The sequence below is a fragment of the Ceratotherium simum genome, chromosome 23, assembly GCF_057802395.1.
Source record: "Ceratotherium simum simum isolate JZ-2026a chromosome 23, ASM5780239v1, whole genome shotgun sequence".
Classification (NCBI taxonomy): domain Eukaryota; kingdom Metazoa; phylum Chordata; class Mammalia; order Perissodactyla; family Rhinocerotidae; genus Ceratotherium; species Ceratotherium simum.
The window spans coordinates 22,687,535-22,711,439 of record NC_141922.1 but is presented as its reverse complement, the minus strand read 5'-3'; the positions used below and the strand labels follow the sequence as shown (position 1 = coordinate 22,711,439).

The following is a 23,905-nucleotide window of genomic DNA, read 5'->3' as shown; positions in this document are numbered from 1 at the left end:
ATAGAATATTTTACATTTCATTATATCTGCAGCAACTGTACCTCAGCTAAGTTCTCATTTTTCCTACTATGCAAGACATCTTTCAGATATATTCCAAATCTTACGTATTAGAAGAAGCGACACATCAAGGTGTGGTATTGCAAACACAGACAATAAACCTGGAGAAACTGGATGTGGAGGCCACTCTGTCTTCCCTTGGATTATCGAACAACCCAGCAGGGATACCTAGGGTGCAAGAGGAAAAACACGACCTGTTTTGGGTTGTATACATTCTAGAACAAAGGTCAGCAAACAATGGCCTGTGGGCCAAATACAGCCCACCACCTGTTTTTATAAATAAAGTTTTATTGGAACACAGTCAAACACACATTCACTTATATTTTGTCTATGTCTGCCTTCCTGCTACAATAGCATAGTTGAGTACTGGCAACAGAAACTGTCTCGCCCACAAAGCATAAAATGTTTACTATCCAGCCCCTTGTAAAGGCTGCAGAAAAAGTGTGCTAACCCACTTCAGAGCATTTCTGTAAGATGTAGTTATGCTAGCCTCCTCTCAGAGTTTCAGATTCACTCTGAGGCAGATCTAGGTGACTGAAAAACAAGAGACGAATTTGGAGGCTCTGGGCACTTGGAATCAATGGAGGGGCCTCAGCCCTGATTAAGTCTCCCAGAAGACATATTTCTTTTTGGTTTTCTTAGTTGGTTTATCTTTCTCCTCCTGCCTCTGCACTGGGACCCTCCCTTTGTGGAACTCTGCTTTTCTCAGCTCTTTATCTTCTCTCCTGGGGAGAGCCACTTCTTCATGTGATTTCAAAGAATCACTTCTGTGTTTTTGACCACAAGGCTTTTTCTCTAGTTAATTCCCTTTAACACCTACAATCATATGCCCTACAGTGTGTCAATCATTTTTGCTTTTGTATCTTACTCTTACATTAAACTTAACATGTCCAAAAGGTAATTAATTATCTGTCTTCTCTTCAGTGTTCTGTTTTTACTACCATCCTATGATTCTTCTTATATTTGGGCTTGAAACCAGGCAGCCTCTTCATTCTTATTTGACTTAGAAATGGCCTGCAATATGATACTTCCTCTTCATTTCTGGAATCACTACTCCTTTACAAACTTTTACCCTATCATATCTGGATTATTTTAATAATCATTTAGAGGTCTCTGTTTCCCCATACACCTCTCTTAGATTAATCTTCAGTAACTGCTACTTTCCTCATGCTATATACCTGCCCCAAATTCTTGGCTATTGATTTGCTCCTGCATTAAATATAAACACCCTCTGACAATCAAAGTTGGTGATACTGTCTCTCCACCTCATCTTCCCTCCTTGTTTCTTACTGCTCTACCTGATGTCTCTCTCTGAGCACATCAGCATTTCATAGACGAAATCTGTCTGATCCAGTATGTTACTCACTTTTCTCTTAATGGCCTTCCCTATCCCTTCCCTATCTCTAATCCTCACCATCCTTCAAGGCCCAGATCAAGTGTCACCTTATGAATATTTGCATGACCTCTTCACCTTCACTTTTGTTCTATTCTGTAAGCTCTTATAGCCTTTATAACATTTAATTATATATTGCCTTAGAATATTGTTTAATGTGGGCTAATCTTTTCTCCTCTTTGTTAAATGTGTAACTATTACTTTCATAACTATTCCTACCCCTTCTAACATGACCACCTCCCACTACAGCTTCTATTAAACCATTTGTAGAGTGAATATACATGTAGGACATATTCTATATATTTTTTAATATATTATATCCAATACAACAACCTTTATGGTAACAATTTTATCTAAAGCATATAATTGGAGAAATTAAGGTTCAGAAATTTAAATAACATGTCCAAGGTGACATACCCAGTAAGAGTCAGAGCTAGGTTCCAAGGCTGGGCTAACTTCAAAAATCTTGCTCTTGGGGCTGACCCCCACGGCCTAGTGGTTAAGTTTCCCATGCTCCACTTTGGCGGCCCAGGTTTGGTTCCTGGGCACAGACCTACACCACACGTCGGCAGCCATGCTGCAGTGGTGACCCACATACAAAATCGAGGAAGACTGGCATAGATGTTGCTCAGGGCGAAGCTTCCTCAGCAAACAACAAAACAAAACTCTTCCCCTTTCCAAACTCAACTCACAGATGACATACAGGATGAGCACAGGGAAACTTAGTTACCTTAGTTTGGTATTAAATAACAATATTCCCATATTACTACTAAGGAATCTTGTCCTTTCTTAAGATGACTGAACCAAATTGGTAGGAGGCAACCATGGAAAGAAAAATTTAGAATGTACAACCACAAAGAATAGATTATATCATACAGATCTCAAAATTGTAATTTTCCCTTTAAGAGCCATTGGTACAAAGCCATTAATGGAGGTATTTAAGAGTTTCCCCCTCATTGCATGTCCTCCTTGGGTTTTAAGAGAGAGATTTTCTATTATAAACTTTTATATACTCAAACTAGAAATCCATGTGTAAGACCACTTTATGTCCCTCTATTGACATATTAGTTCAAAACTGATGGCATGCAGGTGTGAGAGCAGCAGGGAGGAAAATCAGATTATCTGCTGGTGATTTGCTAATTTACAAGTTGAGAGAAGGTATTCTGGCTTTCCTTCATTTCTATTTCTCCACTCGGCCAAGTACAAGACAACAGCTGAGGTGGTAGTTACAGAATTTCTCCAAGATACATCTGTGAAACCTGCCAATCTTTTCTCCTCCTTTCCTGCAGGTACCTACCTGCAGTGACTCTACTGGCAACCTGCAAGTGTCAGTGTTTATCAAGGAGTACATAGAAATTAATGAGGAATTCATTCTGCTTTTCTACAGAAAGCATGCTATATTGGGACCATGTGGGATAGCAGACAGGATGTATAATAAGCGATTTCAAAGAGCAATATGGTTCCTCCAGGCAGAAGGTGGTGGCTGGAGACAGGAGTGAAGCAGAGAGGTCAGTTTACAAATCTTTGAAAGGGACATCTCCTGTGACCTCATTTATTGCATTTTCTAAATCTGAAATATTCACCCCTGATTTATATGATTTGATGGGAAGAACAAGTGCTCAAATGTATAAAGATTTTCACTCCTGATAGTAATTTAGTAATTATCTAGGTTTCAAATGTGGCTTATTGTTTTTTGACTACTATATGAATAAATAAACATAGGTTATAAATATACAAATGAAGGTTCCTAATGAGGTGATTTTGTCTTTAATCTTGCTAAAACAAATGTAAAAGAAAGTGTCTTTCCAAACATCTTCAAATGTTTCTATTCCAGCTCTCACTACCTCCATTAACTTCAAATTGAAGTGGCAGAAAGAGATATAGGCTTGATATGTTCTATATATTTTTCTCTGTATCTACTACATTATTTTAATTCATAAATTCTAGAGAATAAAATAAAATCTAAACACCATTTTTTAAGGTAGGATAATGTGACTCTACTGTCAATGGAAACATGAAGATACAAAATACACCAGCTTTCTTTTTTTTAACTTTTTATTCTAAAATAATTATAAATTCAGAGGAAGTTGCAGAAAAACATATAGGGAAGTCTTGTGTACCCTTCAACCAGCATCCCCCAATGCTAACATCTTGCATAACTATAGTACAATATTAAGACTAGGAAGCTGACCTGGTACAATCCATCAGTTTTACAAGCACTTGTGTGTGTGTGCGTGTGTGTAGTTCTATGAAATTTTATCACATGTGTGGCTTTGTGTAACTACTACCACAATCAAGATACAGAGCTCTTTGATCACCAGAGGGCTCCTTTGCGTTATATCTTTATGGCTACATCCATCTCCACTCTCCATCCCTAACCCCTGGCAACCACTAATTTGTCTTCCATCTCTATAATTTTGTTATTTCAAAGATGTTACACACATGGAATTATAGAGCATATTCCCTTTTGAAATTGGCTTTTTTTTTCACTCAGCAAAATTCTCTTGAGAGCTGTTCAGCTTGTTGCCATGTATCAATAGTTTGTTCCTTTTCATTGCTGACTAGTATGCCATGGGATGGATGTACCACAATTTGTTTAACCTTACACCCAACTGAAGGATATATGGATTGTTTCCAATCTTTGGCTATTACAAATAAAACTGCTATGAACATTAGTATACAGCTTTTTGCATGAACATAAATGTTCATTTCTGTGGGATAAACATCCAACAGCTTTCTTTTTTAAAGGAAAGAAACTTCTTAAAAACCTTTGGATGTTTTACTTCTGCTTTATGCAGTGAGTAGAATAAACTTAAATTAATTCAATGTACATGTTGATGCAATGTTCCCTTCTCCACATTTAAGAGCATAACTATGTGTTATTCAGTCTCTCAGAGAGATTCTTTTCCTCTGTTTTCTGATCAGAAGCCTAAAAAGACTGGCTTAGTGCTTCATTCTTTTTTTGTTATTGTTGTTAAATTATGTATTTATCAAATATATGTGCATAGAAAAAAGAATAAAAGGATATACACCAAAAATATTAACCGGAATATTCTTTCTGGTGGTGGGATTACAAGTAGAATTTTTTCTTTCTTTTTTGAGATGTTTAAAATTATTTTATTTTTTTTTAATTTTGTGTTTATTGCAGTAACATTGGTTTATAACATTGTATAAATTTCAGTGCTTCATTCTTATGGAGATGGGACCACTGCTGTTTGCTCTTTGTGGATGCTGCTAATTTCTCAACTATTTTTTGTAGCTTGGAACATTGGCTCTTCTAAAAAAAAAAAAAAAAAAAAAAAAAAACGAAAAGGAAGTGTGCAAAGTCCTATTCCTGTCTTCAAAGTTTAGAACTCTGGCGCCTAGAGAAAAGACAAACTTAACCACATGATCAAAATATCATGTCAGTATAGATCTACTTAGATACTGACCTCTTGAAATTATAGGCTATTCCTGTAATTTGCATAGATAGTCTCCCCCAGATCTCCTAAATTTCTTAGTGAGAGATTCATCATTCTACCCTTTGGAAAGATTTGTGGGGTGAAGAAGGTTCTCCAAGTCAAGAGTGAGCCATGGACTTGTGTCATGAGTTGAGTGCTGGCAATGCGATCACGGGGGGAGGGAGGTGTGATTACAGAGACTTGTTGCTCCTATGTGGGTCCTCAGGGGATTTGCACAAATGTTTTAAAATAGTTACTTTGGAATGAACCTCATTGTATCTTAATGCCATCAGAAGGTGTGGAAAAATCCTTTTAGAAGCCTTCCATTAGAGATGGTATTGGAAAAGCAAAAGTGAACTGCCCAGCTGCGGAGGAGACGCTGCGGAGGGAGAACTGCTGCAGGCCAGAGATGAGCGGCCACTGTTGGGGCTCTCAGCCTCCTCTAGGTGGGGGCAGCATCCACCGAGAGGTGTTGTTACCAGGGTTCACCCCAAGAGCTGCAGTCTCAACATTGGAATAAAGAGGTCTACCTGCTTAGAGATTTCTGGTACCATCTTTTTGGTATGAGTTAACCTCAAAATGCTGGGGCAGGTGTGGGAAGGCCAGTAAAATTTCAAAAGTAAAATGAAGGTATGTCATTGCCAACTTTGTTTTCTGCCTAATGATGTAAAAAACAAGCAAGCAAAAAATTCTAGAACTAGTTAATATGATATTAGAATGAAGTTTTCTGTGAAGACAACAGATGCCACATACTAAAGGGAGATGTCACACATCTTGCACACATAGTGTTTTGCAAAAGAGATGTGAAAACCAGTTCCATTACCTTTATCCCTCACTCAGATCAAGAGCATATAAAGGTTGGGAGCTTGTTTAAAGGTTTCTCTAAAAGACAGAAAATACCAAGTGTTGGTGAGGATATGGAACAACCAGAACTCTCACATACTCCTGGAGGGAGTGCTCATTGGTACAAGCACTGTGAGACACTGGAAGAATCCACTAAGGCTGAAAATATCTGTAGAGGCTGAATTGTGTCCCCCCCCAAATTCATATGTTGAAATCCTAATCCTCAGTACCTCAAAATGACCATATTTGGAAATGGGATCTTAAAGAGGTAATTAAGGCAAAATGAAGTCATTAGAGTGGGCCTTAATCCAATATGACTGGTGTCCTTATAAGAAGAGGAAATTTGGACACAGAGATGCACAGAAGGAAGACCATGTGAGGACACAGGGAGAAGTCGGCCATCTACAAGCCAAGCAGAGAGGCCTCAGAAGAAACCAACCCTACTGACACCTTGATCTCAGACTTCTAGCTTCCTGAACTCTGAGAAAATATGTTTCTGCTGTTTAAGCCCCCTAGTTTGTGGTACTTTGCATCCCTAGCAAACTAATATGATACACCTGCCCTATGGTTGACCAAATACTTCCTCATATGTAGTACTGTGTAGTTATGTTCACCCAAAGACATGCCCAGTAATATTCACAGCAACTCTTTTTACAGAGTAGTCCCGAACTGGAAACTGCTCGAATGCCCATCAAATGCAGACCGCATAAATAAATTGTGATATGTGTACATGTTGAACAACTTAGAGCCATGAGAATAAACAACGTGGATGAATAAAAAACTGCAGACAACACACGGATGAATCTCACAAGTATAGTGCTGAATGAAAGAAGTCAGACACAAAGAGTACATAATGTATGCTTCCATTTATATAGTGAACAAGAACAGATGATGCTATTCTCTACTATTAGAATTCAGAATAGCGTTTACCTTTGGGGGGCTAGTAACCAGAAGGGAGCAAGAAGGAGGGCTCCTGGGATACTAGTCATGTTCTATTTCTTGATCTGGGTGCTAGTTTCATAGGTGTGTTCAATTTGTGAAAATCCAGTGAGCTGTACAGTTAATATATGTGTACTTTTCTATATTACACTTCAACAAAAAAGTTTTAGCAGGAGGTTTTCTATAAAGAAAGCCAGGCATGAGTTCCTGATGTCCTAACATGCCTCTATGTGCTTGAGGAGGACAGTGGGAGGGGAGGAAGAGGCCCCTGCCTGATCCCATGTCCAGAGAGGCAGCTTTGAGGGACTCTCAAACAACCTGACATGAGTCTCTGGGAGCCTGGGGGACAAAGTGAGACATCTAAAGAGCCAGAAGTGGCGGCTGGCTAACTGCTCTGGGGGTAGACCTAACAAAAGATTTTAATGCTAGGGACAACGTGCCCCTTGTTTATCAGGGCAAGGACTACATAAGCATTTCCTGTGGACCAGATCTGGGCCATCCTACATAAGAGAGCTGGTTGTGGAGGAGTTAAGGCCTCCCTAAGGAGGCCACTTAAAAGGGGAAAACGCAACTCAAGCCAAGAAGCTGATGCATTGCTAGAACACTGTGGGCTGAAGAAAAATAAACTTGTAGAAGGACACAGATGCTGTTGCTCGCATCAAGGGAACCACAGGTGAGCCATCTCCAGCAGCGGGGGTAGTGGGGTGGTGGTGGTGTCTGAAGAACCCGTTAAGAGTAGACAGTTATCAGCCCTCAAGAGAGAGGGCTGGCTTCTGAACAGTATCTGTCAAGTAGGAATATTCCTGACCTGCCTGCCTCCCTCACCCTGCTCTAAACGGGAAAAGCTTAGAAACTCCTAGTCAGTAAGGAAAGAAGTTCTACGTGACACTGAGCAGAGGAATACGGCCTGTTTTTCAACATGTTCCACACCGAGAAAGAGAGGGAAAACCATTAAAATTTGAATGTTAAGTCATAAATTAGCCATCAGACTCCTGGCAAAAGTTGTGGCCCAGAGAAGGATAGTTAAAATCACAGAGCAATTCTCAAGGGTTTATAAATTAATATTATACTCATAAAACTTACACCTAAAACGTTGCCTTCTCTCCCACTAATACACATCATTCTTGGGCCAGATCGACCCCAGTTCCTCAGCAGTGCAGACCAATAGGAACTCTTCGTTCAGCAGAAGCAGGGGTGAAGGCGAGAGAGCAACTGAGAGCAACCCTGAGGTTTTTAGCTTGAGTGATCACAAGAGATTGATGTCAATAATCAACATGTGGATGCAGGAGAAAAGAGCAGATTGCCTCAGCCAATCTATGAGTTCAACTTCAACGTGCTGAGTTTGGGGTGCCTCTGGGCTACGAGGGTAAAAGTTTTTTCTTTGGACAGCTGGGAATTTAGGAATGAAGCTTAGAAGAACTACCTGGGATTAGTGAGCAGCCTGTAAAGATACTACAGAGTAGGTAAGGAAAAGAAAAGGGTGATTTTCATCAAGCTGAAGCAAAGCGAGTCCCTTGAAGAAAAATGGGATCAACAGTGGCAAAATTCTACAGATGTCAGAGAAGAGAGATGCTCAAAAGTATTCATTTAATTTCGGAGGATTTAGTGATCTTAGAGCGACCATCTTGTGAAAAAAAGTTGGGGGTGAAAGCCAGAAGACAGTGGACTGTGGAACAAAGAGATTGAGCAAGTACAGACAAGCCATGTGACTATTCTAGAAATCTGGTGATGTAGGGAGGGAGGGCAAAAGTTTAAACATAGCAAGGGTTAAGGGAAGGGATCCTTTGGCAGTCTGGTGAAGCCTATGGATTCCTCCTCAAGAATGTTTTTAAAGGCAAAAAGAAAAATATGTAAGATTACAAAATAAATAAGTTATATTGATAAATACTTAAAATAGTTTTAAAAATTTGTGATAGAACATACATGTGTTTCTTTATCGATGCATTAAATAATAGGATTTATTGGCAGGAATAATAACTACCATAATTTGAAAGTGGTGATGAGTGCAAAAGATATTTCAAGATGTCTTCAACAACTGTTAGGTGATTAAAAATTACCTGTGATTCTAGTGACAAAGTCACATGAAGTGCTTAGAGCACAGTACTGAGATTTTGTACCTACATTCATAATAGAAAGAAATGTTAAATTTCAGTAAAAAGTTGATTAAAATATATTCTATATATAATATACATTCTACAGAAACTATTTATATATATACATATACACACACACACACACATGCATATACATACATATATATATATCTAAATTCATCTGCCCCACTGTATTCAATCCACGGTTCCCTTGGCGAAGGGAGGAGTCCAGAGATCTCAGGTTAAGAACCTTTTGATAAGGGAAGAGAGGTCTTTTTTATCTCCTCTAAAAAAAAAGTTGTTTATGGACAGAGTGGGAGGATTTGAGTCTTGTTATGGCAGTATGACAACATAACGCAGTGGTGTGGGGTAGACTCTGAAGCTCCACTCCTTGAGTTTAAACTCTGGCCCTCCTGTTTATCAGCTAAGTGACGTCATGCAAGTTATTTAACTTCTTTGTGCCTCAGTCACCTTACCTGTAAAATGCGGATGATGATAGTAACCTACCTCATAGGTTGTTGTGAGGGTTAAATAAGAATACTTGACCATTATTATCTTGATCACTTTCTACTCACTCAATATCCCTAGCCACAAGGGATACCTTCAGTTCTCTGAATGGGCCACATTGTTCCTCATTCAGAGCCACTGCTCATACTGTGTTTTTCAGTCTGGAAGACTCTCCCCACTGTTCTTAGTATGTCTGACTCCTTCTCATCCTTTGCGACTCAGCTTAAATATTACCTCCTCACAAATGCTCTCCCAGAAGCCAGCTCTGTAATGGGTCTCCCACAATTATTCTCTCAGCATCCTTTGTCACAGTTTGAAATTGTTTTGGAGTTGCTGGTGTCTATGATGAGCTCCGTGATGGCTGGGTTTCTGTCTGTCTTGATCCTCTCTGTAGCCCTGTGCATACCATGTAATAAGCTCTCCATAAATATTCATTAAATGAGCCATTGATAGGGAACAACTGAAGACACAAGAGAGGTTCCTGGCTATATTCATGCCTGTGCACTCTGCATCTGCATCAACTTTAGACATGGGTATGGATTTTATTAGTCTGTTCTCAATCTTGTTCTGGAGCTGGTGGAAAGCCAAACACATTGCTCACATTAAAATATTTACAAAGTACCATTTAGCCTTTCTCCAAGCACTAGGAGCATCTCCTTTCTGGTCTGGACTGAACCAACTAAAGCAAGACAAGAATATCATATTCTAGGCTGTGCTATGCGAGTTCACGTTCATGTAGGCAGCAAAGGATACCCATGGGTAATGCTTCCACTAAGCCAGTATTTTGCTATCACTCCATTTCTAGGCAACACGAAGTGATGGAAGAGATAATGATCTAGCATTCAAGAGCCTGACTTCTAGTTCTGATTGTTATGTTTAACTGGGTGATCACAAGCAGGTCAACCTCTTCTTATAAACAGCAATTTAAATATATCTGCTGTGGGAAACAACATGTGTTGGAGAGGATGTGGAGAGAAGGGAACTCTCATACACTGCTGGTGGGAGTGCAAACTGGTGCAGCCACTATGGAAAACAGTATGGAGATTCCTCAAAAAATCAATGATAGAACTACCATATGATCCAGCTGTTCCACTGTTGGGTATTTATCCAAAGAACTTGAAAACACCAATTTGCAAAGGTACATGCACCCCTGTGTTCATTGCAGCCTTATTCACGATAGCCAAGACTTGGAAGCAACCTAAGTGCCCATCAAGGGACGAATGGATAAAGAAGCTGTGGTATATATACACAATGGAATACTACTCAGCCATAAGAAACGACGAAATCCAGCTATTTGTGACAACATGGATGGACATTGAGGGTATAATGCAAAGTGAAATAAGTCAGAGGGAGAAGGTCAAATACCGTATGATTTCCTTCATTAAGTAGTAGATAGTGACAACAATGGACGGATACATAGGGACAGAGATTGGATTGGTGGTTGCCAGAGGGGAGGGGGGGAGGGAGGAGGGTGAAAGGGATAATTCGGTGCATGTGTGTGGTGATGGGTTGTAATTAGTATTTTGGTGGTGAACATGATGTGGTCCATGCAGAAATAGAAGTACAATGATGTACACCTGAAATTTTTACAATGTTATAAACCAATGTTACTCTGCAATAAACAAAAAATTAAAAAAAAAAAAATAATAAATAAATAAATATATCTGCTGTGGCCGAGACTGCTAGCTACCCACCAAATTCATTCTTCCCTTCGCCCTGAGTACAAGACTAGACTACAATTCCAAACTTCCCTTGAGGCTGGCGTTGGTTATGCGATTAAGTTTTTGCCAACAGAACGTAAGCACAAGTGATGTCTGTGACCTCTGTTTACTTGCTCAAGGCCCTTTACTTCCAGGCTGGAATGGCGAGGACTGCAGCAGTTTCAAAAACAGATATTAAAGGTGGCAGAGCTGCTGCCAGCCTGGGTCCCTAAGTGACTGTGTGGAACAGAGTCACCCACTGACTTGCAACCTTCAGAAGGACTGTTTAATAAGAGAGGACTAAGTCACTGACTTTTTGGAATATATTTGTTACAGCACCTAGTGTTTCTCTGACTACTATAATGTCCTGACTACTTTATGGAATTATGAGAGATAGCAGTTCTAATGTACAGGAAGGAGATTTGGGAGGTAGCAAGTGCTATAAAAATGTGTCATTGGGGCCAGTCCCATGGCATAGTGGTTAAGTCAGGAGTGCTCCGCTTTGGCAGCCTGGGTTCGTTGTTTGGATCTTGGGCACGGACCTATACAACTCATCAAGCCATGCTGTGGCAGTGACATATAAAGTAGAGGATGATTGGCACAAATGTTAGCTCAGGGCTAATCTTCTTCAAGCAAAAAAAGAGGAAGATTGGCAACAGATGTTAGCTCAGGGCTAATCTTCCTCACCCAAAAAAAAAAAATTTGTCATCATTATTTTTTTCAGCTTTTTTGAGATATAGCTGACATATAACATTGTGTAAGTTTAAGGTATACAACATGATGATTTGACACACATATATATTATGAATAATTTTACTAACACAGAGAAAACAAGTACATGTTAGAATGCCTGACACACAGTAGATATTTAATATTTATTTGTTGAATGAACAAATGGACATCTTGCTGACAAGGAGTCTGAGATTAAAAAAAAATTGGCAAGATATTTGTTTGCTCAGAGAAAATCTTTAACTGATTCACTTGAGCTCATAAAAGTAAAGCAAAAAACTTCTGGATAGCTAATACTTTTTTCATCAAAAATAAATTATAAAATATTAAAGAACTTTTTGAAAAAAGGAAAATATACCCTTAATCTCACGACCCAAACACAGCTCTTTCATTTTTACCCATTATCTTTGAACTATATCTACAGGGATGTCTATTTTTTATAGATGTAAATCTGTTTCTTATTATTTTTCAAATAAATTTTAATTTGTACTCAGTAAGGAAGGCACAGGCTTGGTAATTCTCCAGAAGTGATTCCAACAAAGAACCGCCTAATATCTAACAGTTCCAATTTAATTTTGCCAAGGGGTTCCATTCTTATTAAAAAGCAGACCAGGGAGAGGAGGTGATTTTCCCAAGAAAGGACATGGGGGTGTTAATTCTCACCACAGTTAGGGTGATCAAGATTACAAATGTCACGATCTCTCCACTTTCTATTTAAGAGCTATTTTGTGGGTCTTACAAAATTGCACAGAGGGTAAATGAGTGCATATGGATCTTATTCAAGGATTATAATCTTATTCAAGGGTCTTATTCATATGGATCTTATTCAAGAATACAAATTCAGGGGCCAGCCCAGTGGAACAAGTGGTTAAGTGCGCGTGCTCTGCTGTGGTGGCCCGGGGTTCGCTGGTTTGGATCCTGGGCGCGCACCCATGCACTGCTTGGCAAGCCATGCTGTGGCCGCGTCCCATATAAAGTGGAGGAAGATGGGCACGGATGTTAGTCCAGGGCCAATCTTCCTCAGCAAAAAAAAAAAAAGGAGGATTGGCAGATGTTAGCACAGGGCTGATCTCCTCGCACACACACACAAAAAGAATATAAACTCAGTGATTAATTCAACAAATATTTATTGAGTGACACTATGTGTCAAGCAGAATGTGGACCATAATAAACAAAACACAGTCTCTACCCCTGAAAAGGTTAAAGTAGGGATGAAAGACAAGATGACACATTTCGGTGAGCTGAGAGGAGCAGCAAGGCCAGGGGTGGTGCCTGGAGGAAATGAGACCTGACGTTTGGTTGGAAGGTAGGCAGGTAAAGGGGTAGAAGGAGATCCAGGCTCTCTAGGCATGGGGACCAGGATGAATGGAAGCAAGAAAGAGCATGATACTCATGGGACTGCAAGTTATTCTACCTGACTGGACATTAACAGAGCACCCTGGGGGTAATGGATGAAAAAGGAGAAGTGAGCAGAGGTCATATCATGAAGAGTGGATAAGCTTCGGCAGAGCAGTGATGGTGTTTGTTCGGCACTGCCTAGGACAGCACCTGGCACAAAGGCACTCGATCTGTATTTGTGGAATGAATTCACCCACATCGTGCTATGCAGTTGACCCATAACTGGTCATAGTGAGTGTTCTCTGGTTGCAAAGGAAGAGTACACACAGCTGGGAAGGGATGGCTACTCCCTTCTCTCCAGAGACTGCGTCTATGATGGTGCTTATTGTCATGCTGGTTACGCCACGTGACCACTGCTTACTTCTCTACGCAGGGACACTGCTTTATTCTTGTTGGTCCTGAACCGCCTGCTGCTAAATAGCAAGAGTCAGGCACACTGAACCCTAATCTGAGAAATGCCCACTTACCTCAATTTCATTTTTCAATGGCAACAAGAATGCCACAAATGTTGTTTCTCAGGACACGCTTGCAAAGGAAATGTATTAATGCCATTTCCAACTTCTGATTCTAGAGGAAGAGAACCAGGGTGGGTGGGGAGAGACGTGGGGGAGTTGCAGAAGCAACAAGTTGAGGGGCTGAGAGGAAAGGCTGTGAAGACTTCTTATTGTTTCTTTATCCTTGATTCTAGTCTTCTCTCTTTTGAAACTACTTTTAGCCAAAATTGAGCATCAATGATGTAAAAGTACCAGAAGTCTTACTCTCCAGGGACATGAACGGATTAATCAACCAGATCTAGCAACACTGAATCATTTGGAGGCAAAACCAGAATTCACTCACAATGGCCCAGCAGGGTGGCTTACTTTGGAAATATTTTGCCACCGCTCTGCTGGGTACACTAAAAATGCATGGTGCCAACTGACTTCATGGGGGGAGCACATGGATTCAGCTGCTGAAGACTGATGTGAAATTAAAGAGAGAATGAAATGTGTGATCTTATTTAATCACACCTGGTGCTTCAATTTCTCAATAACAGCACCCTGCTCCACTGTGTCAAATTGGAAAGATATATATATATGAGTTGTAGCTCGAGGATGGATTTACTCTCTAATGCCTGCCAATCCATTGCAGGGATCTAAAAGGCAAATGACAACTGAGTTTTTATCATAAAGAATTTGGGAGCAATTATCCCTGGACCTGGATTGGCATCAAATTACCATAAACTGAGGGGTAAGCAGTGAAACACCACCGTCTAAAAGAGGCCAGAAACTGAGGGGCTCAGGCTAGGGGGTGGCTTGGGGAAGATTATGAATATTAATACCCAAAGTATATTCCAGGTCATACTCTATTTCTTTTCTGATGACTAAGTGTGTGATTTGTGCTGCTTTTAGATTTCCAGAAGAATGACAGGTACCAAACAGAGGGAAAAAGAACTATTTCAGCCTATTTAGGAATATAGAAAATATTACACAAATTTGTGAGGAGCTTAAAAGTTTATAAATCTGTACTGGAATTAATATTTAACAGAGATCACACCCCCTCCCTCTGGCCCCGTCACTAAGGAGTTGCTACTTTGCAGCATCTGGGGGTTTATATTGAGTATCAAACACAATGTAATTCTGCAGAACCTGTGCATGTTTCCCTGGCTAGTTAGATACTTCATGGCAATGAAGTCCTCAAGGAGAGCAAGGTGCTTCATCTAATGTAAAAATGGTTATTGTGGTTAAATGTTCCATTCTTCGGGGGGGAGGAGAAGCCTTCTACACCACTCCATTTAGCAGCAGAAAATAAAAGCTTAGGTATAATTAGCTTAACATAGCCAGCTTTACATCACATTTATAGCGAAGCAAATCAAAGATGAAAACAACTAGACAATAGCTATGTGATCCCTTCCATAGAGAACAGTGCAGTGGCCTGCAAACATGCACATGCGTGATCCCGAAAGATGCAATGCTAGTTCAGAGAGGATTTGTTTCAAGAGATTGACTCGGGGAAGGGAATTATGTAGGGAATACATGAATGGATTGCCCAGAATTCTGATATAACTAATTGTCAGGAGCATGGGCTTTCAATATATTTTTTTAAAACAACCTCCTAAAATTAATTCCTACTGCCAGAGATCCAGGTAACTGAAAGTCCTCCTGGTTTCTCTCTTGCTTCTGAAAATCCAGAGTGTGTTAGCCATCTCAGTAGCACTTGTATCACAGTCGATTGTGATCTTCTGATCTCCTCTCCTAAGACTGGAGGGTTCTTGAGGGCAGAAAACCTGGCTTGTTTGTCTTTATCATCCATTTCCAAAGTATATGACATAGTACCCCCATGTCATAGGTACTCAATAAACATGTGAATTGGGCCATTCGTCACTCCAGGTGGCATTACTTTGGAAAGTAATCAGTTATTTCCCTGTGTATGAAAGAACAATGGATAAATGTCAGAGGAAGTGGGGGGAGGCAGATGGTAGGCAATCAAGTGAAGTTATTTTGAAATTAATTCTCTGATATTAAAAAATATCTACTGAATGGGCCCTTTATAGTTACTGAATGAGAATCTATGAAAATAAAATGTCAATTTAAAATAAAGGCCCATCCATTTGCCATGTGGTACATTTGTTGGCCCCTTGAACAGTTTAGGTAGTCTTTAGGATTCGTGGCCCCAACCTTTTGTTGGCAGGAGGGCAGGCAAGTCTGACTTGCGAAGGTGGGCTGATGCAAGATGCGTGGAGGTTGCATCAAGATTGTGACATCTGCTATTCAGAAGACAAATTGTTCAACTTGAAAAGTTCTGAATGCCAGGGATGTCTTTTAAGGTTTGCCAGATCTATTTTCAATTTTCAAAATGTAGACTAAGAGTAACATATTTTCATCCATTTAAAGAGTCTGTTACTATATAATTATATGTGAATTTATAACTACGTAATAGGTAATTAGTATATATTAATCATTCCCGATTATATTTTGGCTCAGGAATAAGCCAGTCTGCTCTCTTCACCCTCTTTTGAGTAGACAAAGCAATGGATATGACCATGCCTCCCCTCTTTAAACCCTGTAGAGACTGGCCCTTACTTCTAGGATAAAACCCAAATCCTGGTCATCATGGCTTACACAGTTCTGCCAGGTGTGGTGCTCTCCATCTTTGGCCACCATCCACCCTCCTCACGATGCCCTTATGCTAATTTCTTTAGTTTACCAAGTCCTTCCAGCCTCTAGGCTCTTCCTACAGGCTGTACCTCTATTGTATTGCTGTTCTTCCTACCTCTTTGCTTAACTTGTTTATTAACTCAGGTTCAGATTTTTGGCCCCTTCCTTAAGAAATCCTTTCCCTGGCCCTGTAGTCTGGGTTCCCCCTTATATACCACCACACAGTAACTTCTTCACAACTGTCATTTAATAGTTATTTGTGTAATTCTTTCCTTAATGGTTATGTTTCATTCTATATTTTAAGTGTCATGACAGCAGGGAAAAGGTGATTCTCAAAAATTCTTTGAGATGATTCTGAAAATCAATCTGGTTTGAAAACTATTGAGATGAGTGCAAATTTGAGACAAGCACCCATAGTTCAGAGGGAGAAAAAAGGCAAGTGGAAATGATAAAATAGAAAAAGATGGACTAGAATCACAGACATAGTATATGCGGCATATGCGTAACCAGAGTAAAAGAGGAAGCCATCAGTACCAATGCAACAGAGCCCATTTCAAAAATGTATATTGAAGAAAATTCCCCTGAAATGAAAAAAAAAATCTCTAGTTTAAAAGGTTTGTCTGTGGACTTTGTGAAAATTGATAAACATTTAGATCCACTGAATATTAAGCCTAAAAAAAAACCATCTTCCCGAAATCCAGGAAAACAAAATAGATTCCATATAAAAGAAAAAGATGTCAGTGGAATTTGTCTACATGGTTTTCAGGGAGAATGGTTACATTATGATTCCCAAATTCTATTATCTGCCCAAGCTGTCAGTAAGAAGTGAAGGCAATGAGAAGGCATTTTCTGCTGGGAAAGGGTCCAGAAGGTTGATGTTCTCTATGGTAACTGAGATTAACTAACAATATGGAAATTGAGGAAGGCAAATATTGTTAAATACCATTGTTTCTAAAAAGAATGTAAACGATACTCTTGAAACAAGAGGCCCAATTATATAAGAATCCACAATTCAACTATTACAGAGTGGGACAAAAATCCCAAAGTAGAATAACAAAAACTGGGAGGGAGGGGTGGTGTGTGTGGGGAGTGGGATGAAGGAAAGAGTGGTCATTCTTCATTTGTACATAGGGGTGAGTCAATAGATATTGTTTCATTCTTGATATTAATAATTTGAGAAAAATAGGTTTAGATCATAGGTTTTAAACATGTAACAATATTATTTAAACATTTGAGAGTAACTATCAGAGGAACTTAAAACAAGTACCATACCTTCCAGATTCCTGGAGTAGAATTGGGAGGAGGGAAGAAATCAAAGAAAAGTTTGGATCCTAAAGTAAAATTAGCCCTCACTCTTTTCAAAAAGAAGAGGGGAACTAAGGAAACAGAAAAATATTGACAAGTCAAATGTAAACTGAGAACAGAAGAAATAACAAAATAATCAGTTTTTGTAAATACACATATTTATGAAAGTCTGCAAGTATATGCACCAAAATGTTGACAGCCATTTCTGCATGGTGGGTTTAGACCAACTTTAACTTTTTTATTTTTGCATAACTAATTTTTTTTTTATTTTCTGGCAGTGATTACATATTACGTTGTGATTGAAAATAAAACATAAACGTAAAATTCCTCTTCATTCATCTGAATGAACACTGATCACAGAGCCGCTCATTAAAACTAGAAATGACCAGCATAGCTGCAATGGCTGAGATTGGCATTTGCTATGATTATGCAACTTGTTTCACTAATTTGACTTATTTCCCCAAACAGGATGCACAGGTGGCATTCATTTATTCAGTCACAACACTAATTACTCTTCACAATTGAGCTCTTCCCTGGTTTTCTCAATATAACCATTGCAATGGTAGGAAAATGCTCGAGTGATTGCTTGTGTATGTGTGCGCAGAAGGTGTGGGACCTTGGCTTATAGCCAAATGAGTCTGGATCTGCTGCTGGGGGTCGGCTCATGTAAGGCTGTGAGGACTTACTGGTGACATTTCAGTCCCTTAGCATCATACACTTTAACTACACTTCAGTCTCAGCCCTCATAATGGCCCCCACCGCAAATCTCAAACTCCAGCCATAGGAGCAAGTCATTTCTTGACTCTTGCTACCATGCCTAGAATACTTTGCCTTAATCAGTCTCAGTCCTAGAGTCCCCTCCTCCCTGACCTTTGACCTTCCCACTTCCACGGGGAGTTAAGGGCCCCTTCTAGTGTCCATAGCACCCTCTGCCTATCTCCTTATTTATCTCAAGTTGTATTGTGACTGCTTAGTCATCTGTCTTGCCAAGGAAATGCCTGTCTCGCCAGGAAAACCTGGAATTCTTGCTGGCAGAGAATGTATAGTCTTTGCCTTCCAGCATTAGCACAGTGTGTGAACAGTAGACGGTACTCAACAGATAGCTATGCACGGAGGGCTTCTGTGAGCTGATTCACTCCAGCTTCCAGCCCTTCCTTCCCTGTGCACAGATGAGATTTTTACACAACAAAATAAGTTGGTAAGGACTCAATGGCAAGTTTGCTGTGCTCTGTGGCTCCAAACTCATCAAAGATCCTAGCTATCTTGTGCTTTCTTCTCATCTACATCCTACAGGAAGTCCCATCACTCTCTGGCAAGAAGCTAACACCAAGCTTGTTCAGTTTTCTGTACCATAATCCCAAGTGTGTCACTACTGAAGGAGAAAGGATGTTCACAAATACCTGATGTTGGCATCGAAGATTCCCAAGTTGAAGAACTACCTCACCCATGCCTATCTTTTAGAATATGAACAAGCAATGATTCTCCTATTTAATAAATTTACAGGTGAAGAGTAAAGGTAAAGGCCCTTTACCAATTGTGCAACATTTCTGATGTGGCTCAACTAGGACCCCTATTGTTGTCTTGTCCATTTGCGTCCAGGTTTTCCCTCCTCTTCTACATTTGTGCATATGACTCGATGGCTCTTCACTATGACCAGGTCTTCCCACTCTCCTAACACACAAGCAGTTTGAGGTTGGCTCTCCAAGGAATTATCTTCCTGCATTATTTAGGCGACTGACCACAAACTACCTTGCCCTAAGTCCCAAGTATAATGTCCAAGAGTACCTGGCAAAAGGTTTTCAGGAACTACTAACTATACTTCAACTCAGTGTATTATGGGTTGAAATGTGACCCCCCTCCCCAAATTCATACATTGAAGTCCTAATCCCTGGTAAGTTAGAATCTGACCTGATTTGGTATTATAGATGTAATTACATAAGATGAGGTCAAATTGGAATAGCCTGGGCCCCAAATCCAATATGACTGGTGCCCTTATAAAAAGGGAAAATGTGGGCACAAATACACACAGGAGGTGAACACCATGTGAAGACTGGAGTTATGTTGTCATACAAGAAACCACCAGAAGCTGGAGAGAAGCCTGGAACAGACCCTTCCCTAGTACCTTCACAAGGAACATGGCCCTGTTGACACCTTGATCTTGGGCTTCTGGTCTCCACAACTGTGAGAAGATAAATTTCTGTTGTTCTAAGCTACCCCGTTTGTGGTACTTTATTATTGCAGGCCTGGTAAACTAATACACAGCGTGATATACCAAATGCTTTATCACTCTATCTTGCTATTCTGAAGGCGGCAAGCTAGCTTCCCTTTAAAGTTTGTGCCAAGTCTTCCAGCTACATCATGCTATCTACCACTTTAGGGAATGATTAGACATTTGACATTGTCCCTCCGCACTGAGCCAGAGAACACTAAGAATGCAATAGGAGGGTATCAGGTTAGGTAAAGAGAAATAGAGAAGGAACAAGTCTTTTTTGTGCCAAATGCTTCACATGTCTCTCTTTACTCCTGAAAACCACCTTGTGACGTAAGTAGATTGTTGTTTATTTGCATATTACAAATTAGCTAATATGTGGCAAGATCAATAATCTGCTGACAATCACGAAGCAAGAGTGACAGCACAGACATTTGAATCCAGCTCTGTGTGACTGCGAAGCTATACCAGTATTGTCCTTTTGGGGAAGATATTTAAACATCAGAATAGGCTACCAAAGAAAGCTGGCTACTATCATTTTCTTGAGAGCTTAAAAACAGGCACGTTGTTATCTTTTATGGATAGGTTACACATGGTTTAACCTGAAGTCAGGAGCACGGACAACACAATCTTTCAAAGTTCCTTTTGGGTCTATGATTTTTATGATTATAGAATAGTCTTTGTGAATTGAGGAAGAAAGAGCCTTATGCTTCAGGAATTTTATCCATGTAGTCCTCATTTAAAATGTTCAGCTCTCTAGATTAAAGGACAAGACTATGCAACCAAGCGGGTCCCTACTAATTTCTGGCTTGGGACCAGTTATCCATGTCACATGCCAGCTCCACTGTTACACACCAGTGTCTCTTCTCTGTCCTGGCTCCCAAGGTATTGAGTGAATTCAGACCCTTTAGAAGCAGGGAGGCCAAGCACACTGTCTTGACATGCTTTCTTAAAACTTATGTCACCTTCTAGTCACCTCCTGCAGGTTAGGCAATAAAACGTTTATTCACTTAATAACGTAATGCCTACTTAAAGACAGGAGTCTTGGGCCATGAGATTCTAGATTTAAATGTACTGAAATCACCAGGGGTAGTGGATCACATAGGAAATACTCTAAGAGCAGTGTGCTAAGACTAAGAGCAATGTGCAACTATCTACAGACCAAAGAAAGGTGGTGAAACTTAAAAGGATAGAAACAAAAATTAGCAAGCAAGTTATGTTTTCATGAAGATATAAGTTCCTCCCCCTGGGAAAGTGGATGTCTTCATCCAGAATTGGATGAAGCACACAATCAAGGCCGTATTAGCTGTAGCTAATCACTACTTACTATCAATAATTTCTGCAGTTGCTGTTTAATTTTAATATCTTTTATTTTTATAATTTTACCTAATTACCAAGATAGTGAGTTTATATTTACTTTGGATTCCAATGTTGAAATGAGGAAAAAGCTACTTTTTAAAGAAGAAAATGAACCTTGATAAAGATGACATTTTCTCCTCCAAATGTTAAGGTGCTGACAAGCTTTAAACTATGGGGAAGAGAGAAGTTTGGTTGCCATTGTTGCTTTTACCTTTTTTTATAGGATTTCTACTTAAAGGAGCTCAGAGTCTGTTGAACAAACACAGCAAATTAATTACTGGTTAAGTATTTCACTACTTTGCAAACAGAAAGTCATTTCCACCCTCAGGGCTTGGCCTCTCTGGGCTGGAACACAGCTCTGCTGCTCAGCAAATGACAAGACAGCCCAGCATTGCTCCCTAACAATTTCCTGACATCCTCATGGTCTTGGTATTAAACATAAACAAAAAGAAATCTTTCAAAACCCAAAAGCATTTTAATCAACAATCTATACAACATTGATCATATCAATATATTTACACTGGTACTCAATGTCACCGGGAGAATAAAGAACAAGAAGCCACTTATCTTTAAGATGAAACAAAAGTCTTTGCTTCCCCTCTGTCTGACTTCACAAAGTCCTCGATTATTAAAAAAAAAAAAAAAATGGGGGGAACTGGGGGGAATTGTCAGCACAAGCTGACACTTTGCCAAACATACTTGGGAAGGAAAAAAGATAATTCCTCTAAGCCTATATGGGACAGGCTGATTAAAATCAGGCTCTTCCTCACATCTCTTTTAAGAAACAAAACATAACCCGCGTTTGCCCCTGAACCTCCTAGCTCTCGCTGCCGCTTTGAGGAGTGGTGTTGAAGGAGCGGCCTCGCTGCAGTTTCTGCAGCCTGTTCCAGCAGAGCCTGATGGACTGATGCCTCAGTGATCCTGTTCTTGCTTTTCTGATGGGTCCCTGAGGGTGCTTCTAAGTGTGCCTTGCCTCCCACAGCTCAGATGGGATGTGTGCCCCCTCCTCCTTCTCATGCACTAAACCTCAGCAGGGGGAGGCTGCCTCTCGAGGGTAGGCGGGTTGCAGCTCCCCGCCCCATTCTGGGCTCTTCCGAGGCATGTTTTCACGTAGCTTGTCGTTTTGTCTGGGTATGGGTGTGAACAACGGCTAGACACAGATGAAATTGTACTTCTGAATCAAAGAACGTGCTACCCAGGAGGCATAACCGGTATTTAATTTGCTGCCTGTGTTCAACAGACTGTGAGCTCCTCAAGGGCAGGGATGGCGTCTCATTTGTCTTTGTACTCTCTGTGACTAACACACATTCATTTGTTCATTCATTTATTCAACAAATATTTACTGAGAGCTGGAGGTACAAGAGGAGAAAGGCACAGGCTTCTACAAAGAATCAGACATTTCTTTGCCCCACAGCTAGATTGCTATGGAATAAATATACTTTCTAATACAAGATACACGAATACACGCTCAAAATACTGTAAGGAATACAAAAGCTGAGCTATCTTACTTACAGACTCATCGAATGTCAAAGATGAATGGGAGCTGCTTTTGTAGATAAGGCAGCTAACTCTCAGGAAGAGCTGACCAATCCTGATATTATGCTCTCTTCACCTGGAGCAAGGTGGTCCATGGAAGATAAAGTACTTCAAGCAGAAATTTCCATTGCTCTCTGTATCCCTCCTGCCCTCACAACCTAATTTTTTCATATATATATACATATATAATTCTATTTTTAATATTTTTATTCCCAAAGGTTTACATAATTCAAGGGTCTCTAGACCATGGTTTAAATAAGGATTGTGAACCCAAATTCCCGCAGCAGCCAGGATGCAAAATAATTTAAGTAAGCAAAGCCAGGGGAAAGAATGAGGGTCAAAATAGAGCAAATTAGAAGCACATGCTCTTGTTTCAGTTCTCTACTTCAAATTTGCAGCTTAAAACAATCATTTTATATTGCCTATGCTTCTGTGGGTTAGGAATTTATGAAGGGCTAAGCTGGGTGGTTCATCTCTGATCCATGTGATGTCCCCTTATAGGGATGGAGGACCCATTTCCAAGATGGCTTCCTCAGTCACCTGTCTGGCTCCTGGGTGCTCCTTGACCTTCATGCACCATGTCTTTTTACACATGGTGTCTCTTCTCCTAGGACCTCTTCATGTGACTTGGGCTTTTCACTGAATGGTGGTCTCAGGGTAGTCGCACTGCTTATATGGTGGCTCATTTCCCTGAACAAGTGTCCCAAGAGACAGGAAGTAGATGCTTCCAGTTCCTTAAGGCCTGGGTCCAGAAACCGGCAGAGCATCACCTCTGCCATATTTTACAGGTCAGAGCAGTCACTAAGCCTTCCAGGGGAGGATATCCAGACCCCACTTCTCAATAGGATGAGTGTTAAAGAATTTACAAACATCTTTAATGTGCCATAGTCTGTTTTAGGGAGCAGCCACTAGGTACCAGGTTGTTGCATTGTGGGCTGTGGTCCCGTACAAAATAGTTTATTTTTAAAATAGAAGATGGAAATTTATATTTAAAAATATGATCTCTTCTGATCCTTAAATCTTAGCAACTAATTCAAATTTCCTGAAAAACTCTGTGTGCCAGACACATACATTTGCAGATACTCCCCACACCCACTAGTCCATACCCTTTGCTTCAAGCACTAAAACAAATTCTAATGAAGGAATTTTAAGAAAATACTGACACACATTTGGAAATATTTTGCCTACAACTGAACGTGACGATCTTAAGAGCTCTTCACCATCTTTGACAATAGAATTTTATTGAAAACACACCACTAGGTA

The 23,905-nt window shown here is 40.1% G+C and overlaps 1 protein-coding gene across 3 annotated transcripts in view; it reads right to left on the bottom strand.

The window, feature by feature from the left end:
- SAMD12 (sterile alpha motif domain containing 12) overlaps window positions 1–23,905 on the bottom strand; it is a 387,706-nt gene that overhangs the window by 110,021 nt on the left and 253,780 nt on the right. Inside the window, exon 5 of one of the 3 annotated variants that reach the window (XM_087447522.1) lies at window positions 105–225. The exons of the other annotated variants lie outside the window; for them this stretch is intronic. Within the exon in view, the coding sequence (XP_087303648.1) occupies window positions 125–225 (101 nt within the window). The 3' untranslated portion in view covers window positions 105–124. The remainder of the gene's footprint in view (window positions 1–104; window positions 226–23,905) is intronic. 3 annotated transcript variants of the gene reach the window in all.